The sequence below is a fragment of the Lepidochelys kempii genome, chromosome 2, assembly GCF_965140265.1.
Source record: "Lepidochelys kempii isolate rLepKem1 chromosome 2, rLepKem1.hap2, whole genome shotgun sequence".
In the NCBI taxonomy this organism is placed as follows: domain Eukaryota; kingdom Metazoa; phylum Chordata; order Testudines; family Cheloniidae; genus Lepidochelys; species Lepidochelys kempii.
In genome coordinates this window covers 47,828,965-47,841,308 of record NC_133257.1, presented here as the reverse complement: position 1 = coordinate 47,841,308, position 12,344 = coordinate 47,828,965, and the positions used below count along the sequence as shown (strand labels likewise).

The following is a 12,344-nucleotide window of genomic DNA, read 5'->3' as shown; positions in this document are numbered from 1 at the left end:
TGGGTGGCAGAACAGAATGATATTTCAGTTGCAGGACTTAACAGTGGTATCAAAATGGTGTAATAGGGTGGAGAACCAGGCCTACTGATTTGAGATTTGGGATTACAAATGAAGAGGAAGAATGTTAAACACACACACACACACACACTTCCCATTTAAATCCCTAGATTAAGAAGTTAAAAATGTGGATAAATGTAAAATAATATATTTAGACATACTCCTGTTAGGTGCTAAGCACCTTCAATTCCCATAGACTACAATACTCAGCAATAAAAACACGAGTTACTTATCTACTGGAACAACTCACTGATGATATGGGGGATTCCCCCATCACTTGAAGTCTTTAAATCAAGATTGAGAATGCTTTTTTGAAAGCCATCCAACCAGAAAATATGGGATTGATAAAGGAATTACTGGGTAAAATTCTATGACTCATGTTATGCAGGAGGTCAGGCTAGATGATCATAAAGGTCCATTCTGGTCTTAAAATCTATGCATCATATAGTACTGTAAATAGCTGGTCAATGAATTTTATCCCAGAGAACATTCAGTGCCATGGTAGATCCCATAATCCTGAACAGATTATGATAAATTTCTAGAGGACTACATACAAATCTCTGCTTTGCTGACAATTTTTTGGGCCACATACTGTGTACACATGATGCTTTTTGGCTGACAGCACTAACAGCAGGTACATATTTTTGCATAATATATTTTATTTGCCAAGCCAAGGTCAGCTTTGATACAGCATGCAACACATCCTGTAAATTGCAAGTCAGATTGAGAGTTTCACTGATACATACATGCCCCCATGCCTATTACTATGTGAGCATGAGATGGCTGTGTAACTGACTCACCAAAATTTAATGAAATTCATTTATATTTTGAAATAGACCTGCAGGCACCTGCATTTACAGTTACTGCCTCCCTCCAATGACCTAATTTGCATATTTAAATTAGAGCCCCCAATTCCATTAGACTGTTCCTGCATTCAAAGTGACTTTTCCTGAGAAGTTGCCAAGTGGGTTGAAAGGTACAGTTGGGGGGACATTGGAGGTTAATTTGGTGCTGCAAGCTTCAAAGAACATTCTGTTTAAATGCAGACAATTTAAATCCAAGAAACTCATTCTGTGCTTTTGCAGCATGTGATTAGTTACTCCAGGGATACTGAAATCAATATTTTTATACGACACATCAACATCTGGACAATGCATAGTACACATTTAGAAAATAATATCTTAAAAAAAACATTTGTTTTCTTTTAATAAAATGCTTAGTGATATCACCGAAAGGTTTATTGATTTTTTTGTACCTGTAAGTGATATGTTTGTGTTGCCATTTCTGTCCTGTTAATGCATATCGTTTTCGACGAATGTTAAACTTGGAGTTACCTCTTCTCTGGTCAGGCACACCACATCGAGGCTTCTTCATCCAACTGCAAAAATCAGTATTGCACAGTTACACTACCTTATCAGCCATATTCAGGCCAGAAAGCAAATTGCAACAGACTTATCCAACAGACGGCAATATCAACACCTCTTAAAAGTTATACATTATTCGCTTTTACATTTACTCACAATAATGATCACAAATATGAGAAGTTGCATGGCTAAAGAAGTTATATGGTTGGTGGGGGGGGTGAAGAATAACATGGGGCAACAGAGCTTCGCCACCTCCCATGCCTTTCAAATATAAATTCCTCTCCCATTATTTTTTAAATTTGTGTTCCCTGCAATCACTGCATAATAGCGCTTTGCCATCTCTCAACTGGCCAAGTCTTTTAGCATTAATAATTTATTCTGACTCTAATGAGATAACCAGGATCTATATTATAGATTATTGACTACAGGTGAGGTTAAATATTTACATGAAGATTTAAAGTCTTGATTCTTTAATCATAATTTTTCATTTCATATTCTTTCTTTTCTGCCACAGTGTCTTTATGTTTGGACAAACCCAATTCCCTTTCATCAAATGGTCCACTTCAAAAACATAAGGGGATTTTATCCAAGAGTCTGGGACTGTTAAAGTAACTATTTCATTGAGCTCCCCATTAAATATTTGACTGCTCTACTGCCCCTCTATATTAGGAAGAAGAGCCACCTTAAATAGTAAATGTAGCATCTCAAACTCAACAATTTGCCTGAACATTTTGAATGTGCTGTGTAGCATTAACTTCAAAGCCTCTGATCCACTTTTGCTATGTCCCACAAGAGTTCAACCAGCTAGTGCCAACTGGTGAAAAACAGAGAGCAACATGAAAGTGTGTTGAAGCTCTAGTGTTTCTGTGGAAGGTGTTTACTTGGAAAGGTGGGTTTCAAATATTTTAAGTTTTAAGAAGTGTATGTCAGAGTTATAGATTTGGTTTGATGGTATGACTTAGGTGTACATAAGAAAGTACCAGATTCTGATATTCATGCTCTAGTTGAATGAATGGTTTTTCACTTGTGGAGTAAGGGGTTATTTACCATGAATAAAAGTATCAGAATCCAGACCACAGAGATTATGCAATAGAACTGAACACTCACAAAGTAATTGTCCAATGCCGCCACACACATAATAAGACATTTACTTTCTAAGTGGAAGACATTCTGTGGCAACTTTCTAGTCCATTTACTTGATTTCTATTATGACAAATAATTAATGATGTAGATGCTGTAGTTTTATCTGCTGTTTTCTGATACCATTGTCCTTACTATACCATTACTGAAAAGCTGTATTCTGATTAGCTTGGAGAACAGATTTTCATTTCAGGCAAGAGTTTAACCACCCTTTCTATAAATTGCATTTATCTATATATAATGTATACTGTAAGTATACATATATACATATGCATTTTTAATGTCCCCACCCTTTGATTGGCTGACAAAATTCACCTGATCCATCATCAAATTAATATTTAAATTACATTTACTATATCAGTCCCCAACATACAGAGATAAAAAACAGACTTTCATTTGTCCTACAGAAGCTCTTACTGCAGTACAACTGAGAGAGATACAGAAAAGTCTTTGGGGTTTGTCACTGTGGAAACAGTGCATGCTATTGTGATCAGGAGCACTTTTATAGATGTGTTCCAATGACACCACTGAAGTGCTAAATGAAACAGATCTTGTCAGACAAACTGCAGACAGAGGTTTAACAGTACTAGTGATGTAAATTTTCAGTCCTATGCTCAAGGAATTAAGTGTGCATTCTAATTTTTACACACCTTAATACAATGCAAATCATATGGTAGATTAGCTAAATATTTAAAGACAGGAAAATGGAATATGGTGCTCTTCTCTAACATAGATCATGCTAACTTCCACATTTTAGATATTTATATACACATAAATTCACATCTATGCATGTCAGGCATTATATACACCAGAGACATGCATATATATATATATATATATATATATATATATACAAGCTATTATTTATGTGACTACATATGAGTTGAGGTGCCTAACTTTAGGCAGTTTGAAAAGTTTAGCTTTTATGCTTTTTACCACATAAAGGAGACATATCTCATGAGGTTCAATAAGGATAAGTGCAGGGTCCTGCACTTAGGACGGAGGAACCCAATGCACCGCTACAGACTAGGGACCGAATGGCTAGGCAGCAGTTCTGCGGAAAAGGACCTAGGGGTGACAGTGGACGAGAAGCTGGATATGAGTCAGCAGTGTGCCCTTGTTGCCAAGAAGGCCAATGGCATTTTGGGATGTATAAGTAGGGGCATAGCGAGCAGATCGAAGGACGTGATCATTCCCCTCTATTCGACATTGGTGAGGCCTCATCTGGAGTACTGTGTCCAGTTTTGGGCCCCACACTTCAAGAAGGATGTGGATAAATTGGAGAGAGTCCAGCGAAGGGCAACAAAAATGATTAGGGGACTGGAACACATGAGTTATGAGGAGAGGCTGAGGGAGCTGGGATTGTTTAGCCTGCAGAAGAGAAGAATGAGGGGGGATTTGATAGCTGCTTTCAACTACCTGAAAGGGGGTTCCAAAGAGGATGGCTCTAGACTGTTCTCAATGGTAGCAGATGACAGAACGAGGAGTAATGGTCTCAAGTTGCAGTGGGGGAGGTTTAGATTGGATATTAGGAAAAACTTTTTCACTAAGAGGGTGGTGAAACACTGGAATGCGTTACCTAGGGAGGTGGTAGAATCTCCTTCCTTAGAGGTTTTTAAGGTCAGGCTTGACAAAGCCCTGGCTGGGATGATTTAACTGGGAATTGGTCCTGCTTTGAGCAGGGGGTTGGACTAGATGACCTTCAGGGGTCCCTTCCAACCCTGATATTCTATGATTCTATGATTCTATGATATCAATATCATCTGTATATGCTGCTTGATATGTACAGGCATCTCCTGTATGATATGATCCTTCAAACATGGAAGTACGTGCAGGGCCTACTCATGTCAGTAAGGGTTGTAGGGTCAGATCAATCTTTTCAAAGACCTTGACTGGTTACATCTCCATAATGTAGCATAAGTATAGGAGCCAAAATTTTCAAACTTGGCTGCTTAAAGTCAGACACCTAAACCATATTTAGGCAGCCTGATTTTCAGAGGTAGATATCACCATCTATTTAGGTGCCTAAATATGGCTTTCGGTGCCTAACTTCTGGCAAACAAGCCTGAAGTTTTGGTCATCATGTTTAAAAATTACTATTATAGATAAATTACAGAATAAATATAATTCATTTTCTTAAACCTAACTACAGATTCATGTCTTGCGTGTGAGGCAGTTGATGATCATCAATATTTTCAGAAGGATTCTGTAGCCTCTGCAAAGATAGCCACACAATCTGTACTGCTTTACTTTCCCCCAACCTGCTAAACTATTCTTCTGGATTACAGCTGGTTTCTCATGTCTTTAAACAACCTGGATTACACAAAGCAGATGTCAACAATTTGCAGGGATATATTATGACTGCCAGCTAAAATTTGTTCTAATAATAAAATAATAATAACAGAGGGCCAGTGTGACATTATCTGATTAAAATATAACCATGCAAGTCATTATTGCTATTACTGTCATATAATTGCAACAAATCTTATACAAAGTGTGACATGTGCCCAGAAAGGGTTAAACATCCTGCAGGCTAATTGACCCGGAGTCAACCTGTTGAGCCATGTCAGAAATGGTAACGAGGGCCATTCTATGCTAGATAGGCTAGAATTTAGAAGTGAAAACCTGTATTGTTAGAGAATTAGAGGTGATATTAATTGTGTGTGTTTACTTATATCCTAAATGCTAGCCATGTAAGCATACAGTTCCTGTCTGTCACTATAGCTATTGATTCAGAGATCAAAATGGAATAGTAACATTTAGATGACTCATTGTTTATATATCTCATTAAAGTTTGTGATAAACTGCTTAATGGATAAATTATCTTATGTTAATCCATGTAGTTAATTACTGGTGAGATATAGGAAACAGAAGGTTACATCAAAAGCCTATTGTTCACCCAAGACTGTATGGTCAAGTGGCTGCTAGAAAACTGTATAAAAGACCCTTGGGTCCTGATCCTGTCATCTCAGACATGTTTGATGTTTCATGCAGGGGAAGCTTAAATTGTAAGGCTGAGATCCCAGTCCTACGCTGGAATACCCTGAATATGAACATTGGTCTATAACCCATGGACTAATTATGAAAGAACTCTTTGCAACTACAAAGCTCACCATCTCTGCTATTAATCTGAATCTCAAGAATTGTACTCATATCTGTATGTATATTGATTTTATAACCAATACTCTCTCTTTTTTTAAAATAAATTTTAGTTCAGTTAATAAGAAGTTGCTGTAAGCGTGTATTGGGTAAGATCTGGAATATTCATTAACCTGGGAGATGTGTCCTATCCTTTGGAATTGGTAGAACTTTTTTATATGATGAATAAGATTTTCAGTAATCCTCATCATATTTGACTTGAGTGTCTGGGTGGAGGCCTAAGGCTGGGTTACCTCAAGGGAACTGTGTTCTTGTCTTCTGGGTAATTATAGAAGCTATTTTGTGTTGGCTTGGTCAATCTAAGTATTGGACCAGCTTTGGGGATTGCTTGCCCAATTCTTTCAGTTCACCCTGATTGAGTGACCTCAGCTGGCTCCCCTGGGACTCTGGTCACGGTCAGTAATTTGCCAGCTAAAATTTGTTCTAATAATAAAATAATAATAACAGAGGGCCAGATTCAAATTTCAATCACAACAATGGAGATAAAGGGGAGTACCATTCTTCTCAACGGAATTACCTTGGAATTACATCTGAGTAAATGAGATTAAAAACTGGCTCAGAGTTTTGCATGTTTTTATATATACACATTGTCAATAAAACTTATTCTGAGTAGATGTTAGATCAACATGCAGTTACCATGCATTTAAATTACAGGACATATTTACTCTATGTAAAGGAAAACACACCCACACAAACATTGTAAAAAGCAGACATATAAGTAACAAAAGACAAGTTCTCTCACCTTAAGGTGGTATCACTACGTCAAATGAAAGAAGCAGGGAATAAAGCAAAAACCACAGAACTGTTAATATTTTGTTAGAAACACTGCACAGAAAAAATCAAGCTCTGGGACACATTAAGAAATCTCTTGGAAACAGAGTATGTTAACATTGCTGTCTTGAAATCAGTTGAATTAGTCCTAAATGAAAAGATGCCCAGTTTTAAATTAGTCAGCTTAACTGATGGAGATCCGTACTTAATAACAGGGTTGGCTCACCTGAAAGACACTGGCCTGATAAACACTGTAAATATCCAAAGCTGTAAATTGGAAAATGAATCTTTAAAGCTATTATTGGAATGAGCTCTGAAGTTATGTAAAAGTTTCAATATTCTTGGAGAGAATTTTGTTAGCATTCTAAAAGGCTTTATACTCAAGAGAGGGATTTAATATAAAAGACAAGACCAACTCGTAGCCAATGGGAATTCAAATTTCAGCATTCTATCATTTCACTTCAGGTTTTTACAATCTAAATAATTTACCAAATCCCCAAACACCATGATTTATTACATCTTTTTTTTTAAGTAATTACTTCTACATAAGGTTTTAAAATGTCATAAATCTGTCAAAGACTTTATGCTTGTATCCTTTTAAATTGGAATGGCCAAATTATGACCTTCATAATCAGACCATGTTTCCGACCACTAACCTTACGTTAAAGGGAGAAGTGTGGCCCACACAGACTATAAATCCCAGTCTAATTCAAACTGAGGCCTTTGCACATCACATGTTGGCTCTCTAGCCTTGTATCAAATCATACCTCTCTGTATTAAACCTGAGAGGAGCTTCAATCTTCTTATTTTAGTGCACATTAAGGATTGGACTCCTAGCAAACTGACAACATAGCCCTCAGCTCAGCTATTTTTGGTACCTCAAAGTTTTAAGTGATTTCTTCAATGTCCAATGTCAAGAGTCCAAATGCAAATCATCAGTGCACATCCTCTTTATCACAAGAGTAAATGCAGATTATAAACACTTTATGGTATACAAATTCCTCTGGGCTTTTTTATTCTTAAAATGATGTAGTGAATATCAACAACTCTATCCTCCCATTGATTGCAGGGAAGCTTCACATGGATAACACAATTGATGGTTATTAAATCTTTGTATTTGGGGTATATTCTTTCCCCCAATCTCCCTGTGTATCAGTAGGTGAACTGACAACTATAAAGCACATTGACTCATGCATTTCTGGTCAATTTGGAAACAGCATAAATTGACAAAAATAGAAATGAACTTTCAACAATAAAATATTTTCTCAAGCAACAAAAGGGAAACAACTGTTGTTGTTTACGAAAACGGAGGCTTTCTAGGAATGTCTTTTTCCTTAGTTCATTATTTACACTTATATTTGAACCTGTAGAACTCATCTGTGTAACAGCTCTTCTGGAGTATTATTTTAAGTGAATTCAACACTTAAGAAAGGTGCCAGATTGACAGCACTTGTGACTGAAGTCTTTGCTTTGGCTACAGGATACTGCACACCAAATTCTGCTCTCAGTCCATCGACGTAAACAGTGAGGAACTCCACTGAAGTCAATGAAGTTACACCAGGGTGGATCCAGAGTAAATGAGAGCCAAATATGACGCAATATATACCCTGAGCAGCCCCAGACTCCATATAATTCCACCCTAACTTTGTAAATCTAGAGAACCTTGTACTGAATATGTCCATGATTATTATTCAAGCTAAACAGAGCCCTAGATAGGCTTTGCTTCACAAGTAGGGATGGTGAGCAACTTTTTGAATAAACTTTGAGTTGGAAAATGCCAATTTGTCAAAACCAAAACTTTTCACAGACACAGTTTTGAACGTCGATCGCAGATATCCAAAGAGAGTTCCCTAACCACCAAGCTATAAAATCAGTCTCTCTTGTGCTGGCCACATGAATATTTAATTTATACAAAATGGAACAGTTCAAACAGGAGAAATTGAGACCGGCTGAGTCTATAACCTAGTGGGTAGGACACTGGGCTGTGGGACACAATGATTCAAGTCCCTGTTCCAAATCAGATACAACAGGACTAACATCAGGTCTCTTACTTTGCAGGTAAGTGTCTAACCAATGGACTATTGGCTATCATTTGCCAAGAGGGGAAAGAGTTCCTCTTTCTCTCTCTCTCTCATTTTTTTACGGACAATTTTGAAAGGTTGCATTTATGTTCTGATGTGGAATAAAAACAAATTTCAAAACTTCAAAAATGTCCACTAATGGAATTCTTGTTTTCTGGCCAGCCCTATTAACAGGTGCTCTCAGTTGTTACTTTTTTTTATCTTAAATAATCTTATGTGAGCATCAATATCTACATTTTTCAGAAAGAAATAGAGGAATGATCTGGACCATTTTTTTAAAAGAAGGAACAACCTTGGCTACCAAAACAAGAAGAGGCAAAACTGGGAGAGAGAGAGTTACAAAGACTAATGTTAGATTCAGCAACTGAAAAAAAAAACAACAACAACCCATTGACAGTTTAAGGATCCCACTGAAGGGTATTTTTTTTCTTCAGGGTTCCCTTCTCTTATCCTTTATTTCCTTCCCAGCCCCCCAACCTCAAGGACCCCACCATGGCATTACATCATTTCCACAAGAGTCTGATTTCAAGTCCATTAGTCAATGGAAATCTTTTCATTAACTTCAGCAGTCTCTGGATCAGGCCCTTAGTCAGCAAAGATGGATATGGTTCCCTTTCCTCCCTGTGTTAGACAAAGGGAGTCTCTGGAGATTGATGTAAGATGTTCCATTTCATGCCAGGGACTGAGTGTGCTGCCTCTGTAATAGCTCGTATCCACAACTAGTCTAGGAAACCAAGTTCAAGGCTTCAGCTCAGAAAATGTGCATGGCTAATCCTCATATGTTGTTTTCATATCCAGTGCTATGGCAGCTACTAAAACAAACCACTGTTTTTGATTTAATAGCTCAAAATTTCTGCTCATTATCATTTCTAAGTATTAAAAACTGACAATTAATATATAAGCAGCAGAGGCCACAGAGAAGTGGAACTCCACCATATCCTAATTGTTTCTGCAGAAACAGGCTTGTAGAGAGCTCCTGAAAAGAGTATTACTGGAAGCATGCTCATTATTTGACTTAAAAAAAATTACAGAACATTTCTTTCATGAACTTCGTCAAACATCACATTCTATTTAGAAACTTGTGAACTATAATACTATCACTGGGGCAGGCAATGTTCTACACTAGAGCACTTATTCTAGGGTATCTGTGTTTTAATTAATACAGTTTTGGCAGAAATGTACATCAGATGACTGCAGAATGGCATAGCTACTCTTTTTACCATAGATTGCTACAGTAAGCTAGACTTTTGTTGATTTATTTCAGGCAAGTGAAAATGTAGAAAACTGATCAAATGCGTTAACTTTTGAAAACAGCATTTCTATGAAGTGTTTACTGAGGATATTAATATATGGATGTCATCATGTAAAATACTAATGAAAACGCCAAACAATGTTCTTACTGGATACAATCTCCTTCCTGTTAGCATGTCATTACAATGATTTCTTTCTTTTCCACCTCTTTCTCCCAGGCCCCATCTATAAAACAGTTATCAGGTTTCTCAAGTTCTCTGATAAACAAATTCCAAAATACATCAACAAAGCCATTATGGAAACAGCATGTAAAAAGGGACAGGTGAACTCCTATAATATTTTTGTATGCCAAATATTCCTTAAGGGATATTTTGTTTTATACAAAAACAAAGTCCTCCCAAAAGACTTTTGATGATGCTGTTGCTGCATATATTTCTCTACTAATATTCCCAAAGTTGGTTCCTGTCAAGCAACTGTATTAAGCTCTTTTAATTGTTTGTCCTCTGATGACTAAGTGGTAATCTCTTCTCAATGCATGGGAAATAGGCAGGTAAAGCCCTGTGCAACAAGATGAGAACAAACTCTATTTCTACTGGTTTCAGAGTAACAGTCGTGTTAGTCTGTATTCGCAAAAAGAAAAGGAGTACTTGTGGCACCTTAGAGACTAAACAATTTATTTGAGCATGAGCTTCTACTAGGTCCTCACTGCAGTATTTATTTTGTACAGTGAGTGTCGTCTGTTGGTTCCCAAACTTTTATTACCAGGTTTATTATCCACAAAGGAAGAAATGTAACATTGTCAGATATTTCTAGCTGAAAAAAAAGTGTTTTCCTCTCTCCAGATCAGACTGTTCCAAAATATTACAATATCTGAATAATTTAAAAGGACTAATTCTGTTATTAGTTACATAGATGGAGCTTCCATTGATTTCAAATGTCAAATGGATGTAACTGAGGGCCAGCTTTGGCCCTGTATGTATGCTCGTCTCTCAACATAAATGCCCGATGGGCCAGATTCTGCCTTCAAATTACTCTCATGCAACCTAGTTGAAGTCAGAGGAAATGCAAGTGTGCAAGTGAATGCAGAACTCACCCCAAGTGGCTTACATGTGCCTAGGAGAAAAAGACAACATTCCAGAGTTTGTACAGTGTGCTTCTGGATGTGAACAAGCACATCATGCTTTACTACGTACATTGAGGAAGACAGATGGTCAAGTATACAAGAGAACACAAAACAAAAGATTAGAACTGCTGTGTAAGACAACTTTACTTGTATCCCATGTGGCACGGAAATAAGACAGGCTTGCCAATTTTCTAGCTAACGTGCCCACTTTAGTTTAGCTTCGTTTGAAATTTCTGGGCATTTCCAAATATTTTTCGTTCAGACAGAAGCTCTTTATATCTGCTGCTCGACACCCAGTAGCAGAGAACGGCCACTACCTTTCCCCTGCTTTGCCACGTCCTATCCTTCCCTTGCCACCAACTCACAACAGATCCTTTTCCTTCCAGCAGAATAAAGGGGCTCCTCAAAACCACCACAAATGCAGCATTTAAAAACCCAGTAGTGGGTGGGGCAGCTACACTCTCCCTGCAAAGCTCAATCATTTCAGCTCCGCAAGGAACCTTATCTGTAATCACTACTCTGGAGGCTGAATCCAAAACTTGCTTCTGAACCTGGTTATTTCACAAGGTAGCATACACTTTCTGTTTCTCTTCCTGCTGCATTATCTGTTACAAGGTCTTTTAAATTCCTAAGTCTAGGGACGTCTGACCCCCTCATATCCCCTTAGGGCTGCCCTAAAAACTGCTTCGCTTTATTGCTTTTCAGTGCAATAATGCATGTGCTATTGGGATACAACGATTTTTCCATCCTTCTTTGGCATCAGCAGTTTAGGTAGACCCTTTCCTAAACTGCCAAGTGATTGAAAATCATTCCTGTCAGCTATTTTACTGTGAAAGAATAACAACATATGCCACATTTGGGGGAGGGCTGGGCACAAGAGAGAAGAATTCTTTTCAGAAAGCTTTTTGTTAATTTTAGAATAAGAGTATGGATTCATTTGCATGTAATAACCAGTGGATATATTGCCATGGTGCTATATTTTTCCTCTCTTGATATTCAAGCAAAGTAACTTATCTAAAAAAAGAAATAAAATCCCCGTTAAGTTTCCACAGAGAAAAGGCAAGCAAGCAGTTTATTTGTTACAAGTGTCCAGGTTCGTTTTCTTAAGCGTGCACTACTATCCTTTTATGATTATTCTTTTTCTTTGACATTGCTTTATGTCTTTGTACATTTCAATCACGGTGTTACACCAAGTTAGGCTGTGTACACCAATATAAAATGCAACATGGCAAGGAAATCATACATTATACGCTCCACATCACTCACATTTCAGAGAGCTTGCAAAACTAAAAGATCTATTTTATATTAAAATAATCACGTGTTTATGGTACTGGAAACCATTAAATGAATGGACCAGTGGACAGCCTGAAATATTTTTGCATTGAGGAAGAGAAAGGA

The 12,344-nt window shown here is 37.4% G+C and overlaps 1 protein-coding gene across 6 annotated transcripts in view; it reads right to left on the bottom strand.

Moving 5' to 3' along the window:
• MMP16 (matrix metallopeptidase 16) overlaps positions 1–12,344 on the bottom strand; it is a 250,977-nt gene that overhangs the window by 126,533 nt on the left and 112,100 nt on the right. For 5 of the 6 annotated variants that reach the window (XM_073330638.1, XM_073330641.1, XM_073330642.1 and 2 more), the window contains 2 exons: positions 6,463–6,477; positions 1,313–1,435 (listed from right to left, as the gene is read on the bottom strand). In XM_073330638.1, the coding sequence (XP_073186739.1) occupies positions 1,313–1,435; positions 6,463–6,477 (138 nt within the window). The remainder of the gene's footprint in view (positions 1–1,312; positions 1,436–6,462; positions 6,478–12,344) is intronic. The other variant, XM_073330639.1, reaches the window with a different exon arrangement.